Source organism: Pediculus humanus, genomic scaffold, assembly GCF_000006295.1.
Source record: "Pediculus humanus corporis 1103172107460 genomic scaffold, whole genome shotgun sequence".
Classification (NCBI taxonomy): Eukaryota; Metazoa; Arthropoda; class Insecta; order Psocodea; family Pediculidae; genus Pediculus; species Pediculus humanus.
Genome location: NW_002987080.1, coordinates 241,605 through 243,811, shown reverse-complemented (window position 1 = coordinate 243,811; position 2,207 = coordinate 241,605). Strand labels below are relative to the sequence as shown.

The 2,207-nt window shown below is 26.7% G+C and overlaps 1 protein-coding gene across 1 annotated transcript; it reads right to left on the bottom strand.

Moving 5' to 3' along the window:
- Positions 1-1,227: 1,227 nt before the first annotated feature.
- Positions 1,228-1,799, bottom strand: Phum_PHUM115280 (uncharacterized protein; the record flags this gene model as incomplete). Its single annotated transcript, XM_002424115.1, has 2 exons — positions 1,228-1,493; positions 1,760-1,799. The coding sequence occupies 2 exons, from the start codon at positions 1,797-1,799 to the stop codon at positions 1,228-1,230; spliced, it is 306 nt and encodes a 101-aa protein (XP_002424160.1).
- Positions 1,800-2,207: the final 408 nt, after the last annotated feature.

Below are 2,207 nucleotides of genomic sequence, written 5' to 3'. Positions count from 1 at the left end.
CTTAAAAAATCACATACACACACACACGCACACCCACGCACACCCACGCACGCACGCAACGTCACGTTTTTTTTTTTTTTTACCAAAAGAAATTATTATTATAAGTTTCGAAATGAAAAATTTTTTTTAAAGGTAGAAAATAAGGGAAAACTATGAGAGAGAGAGAAAATAAAAAAAGGTAACAGAAAATTTTAAAATTTTCCCTTATTTTTCTTTAAAAAAAAAAAAAACAAAATGGAAGATGGAAAGGTTTTGAACCACTTTAAACGAATAAAACTCATAAAAGTTTATGTACCGAAAAAAAAATATATAAAATTTTACTTTTTTTTTTTTTCTTTTCTGTCTTGTCGCGCTTTCATAGTATAAAAAAAAAAGAAAAAGAAAACGTCTTATTACTCTATGACGTTGAAATTATCGTTTATTTTCATCTTTTTTTCTCAACTCTTAAATTTTCATTCGTAAATCAAAATAAATTAGAAAAAATAAAAGTAAAATAATAAAAAATTGTTTTTATCCCTCCCTTCCCCTCTTACCTCCCCTTACCCCTTCCTCTCCCCCTTCTCCAACATATCCACTTTCTCCCCCCGAAAATTTTTATTGTTAAAAAATAAAGCCTTATAAGAGATTGTTGATTTACTAAAAAAACACGTTGTAAGATTTCAACAAAACCGGAAATAAACAAACCATCGATTAAAATCATTAGTAATAATAATAATAATAATAATAAAACGGAAGTAAAAGGTAGGAATAAAAGGAAAAAGGGTGCATCAAAAAAGGGTGGGTTTCGATTATTTTTTTTTTTTTAAAAAATTATTTATTTTTATTTTTAAAATTTATGATTCCTTATCGATAATGTTGTTATCTTAATAAAAAAAAATAATAATAATTTTCACACACAGACACACACGTGTTCCAACCAATGTTTTTTTCTTCTTATCACCTTATCATAACCGGGGTTGTCATTAAAAAACCCTTTTTTGTCGTATCCGTGGGAATAAATTTTTTTAAATTTTTTTTTAAATTTTTTTTTTTTTTTTTTACACACAACACTAATTATTCCCTCGATCTAAAAAAAAAATTGTTCGTTGAAAAAAAAAAAAATTATTATTATTATTATCATTACTATTACTATTATTATTAATGATAATTTTGATGCACCCGATTTACTGGTTTTTTTTTCGGTTAATCTTGTTATCACACGTGTGACGCAAACTACTGATAATAGCGTTAGTAAAAATTATTTAAATACTCACTTGCAAAAGAATATCTTGGCGATGAATTGTTTCTTGCACCATCCGACGTTGCCGAATTTGATTTTTCCTTATTACCGTTTTCAAAACCTGAATCGGTTTTTGTTTTCCCTTGATTTGTCGTAAATACAGGTTTACTGCTCAATTCGGCTTCTATATATTCTTTAAAACTAATGGTTGTACGATTTTGTTTAGCTCTTGAATTACGATGTTCTAAAGATCTTGGAGTTTGTGATAGGGCTGCTGCGAGGAAAATAAAATAAAAGGAACGATATAGGAATAATAATAATAATAAAAAACAGGATGAGGATATTGTTTAAGGATATAATAAAATAAAATAAAAATTTTTTTTAATGATCTAAAATGAGAAGAAAAAACAAAAAAAAAAAAAATTAGAGTAAAAATAAAAGTTTTTTTTTTTTTTTTTTTTTTTTTTTTAAACTAAGAGATTTTAATTCAATCTCTCTCTCTCTCTCTCTCTCTCTCTCTTTCTCTCTCTCTTCTTTTACATTTTCCCTGTGAAAAGTTTGAGGTTTTGCCAAAAAACATGTAATGCAGGAACACAAAAATCAATGAGAAAAAAAAAAAAAAATTAATTTAGCAAAAGAATGATTTCCATTGTTTTCTTTCTTTAAAAAAAAAATTCAGGTACCCTCCCTCCTTTCCGAAAATCCACCCGTGAATCGGCTGAACAAATATATATACCGTAATAATTATTATTATTATCATCATCACGACTTTCACCGCCTTGTGACGTCTTTTTTCCAAAAACAACCGCTAAGATAATTTGACTTGGGTTTTTATTATTTTTAAATAATAATTAAATAAATCCCGCCAAAAAAAATTAATTTTAATAATTGCGGAAACCCCTAACGATGATGATAATGATGATGATGATGATGATAATAATAATAATAAACGGATTTAAATGTCCGAATGCAATAAAACATGTTGTAT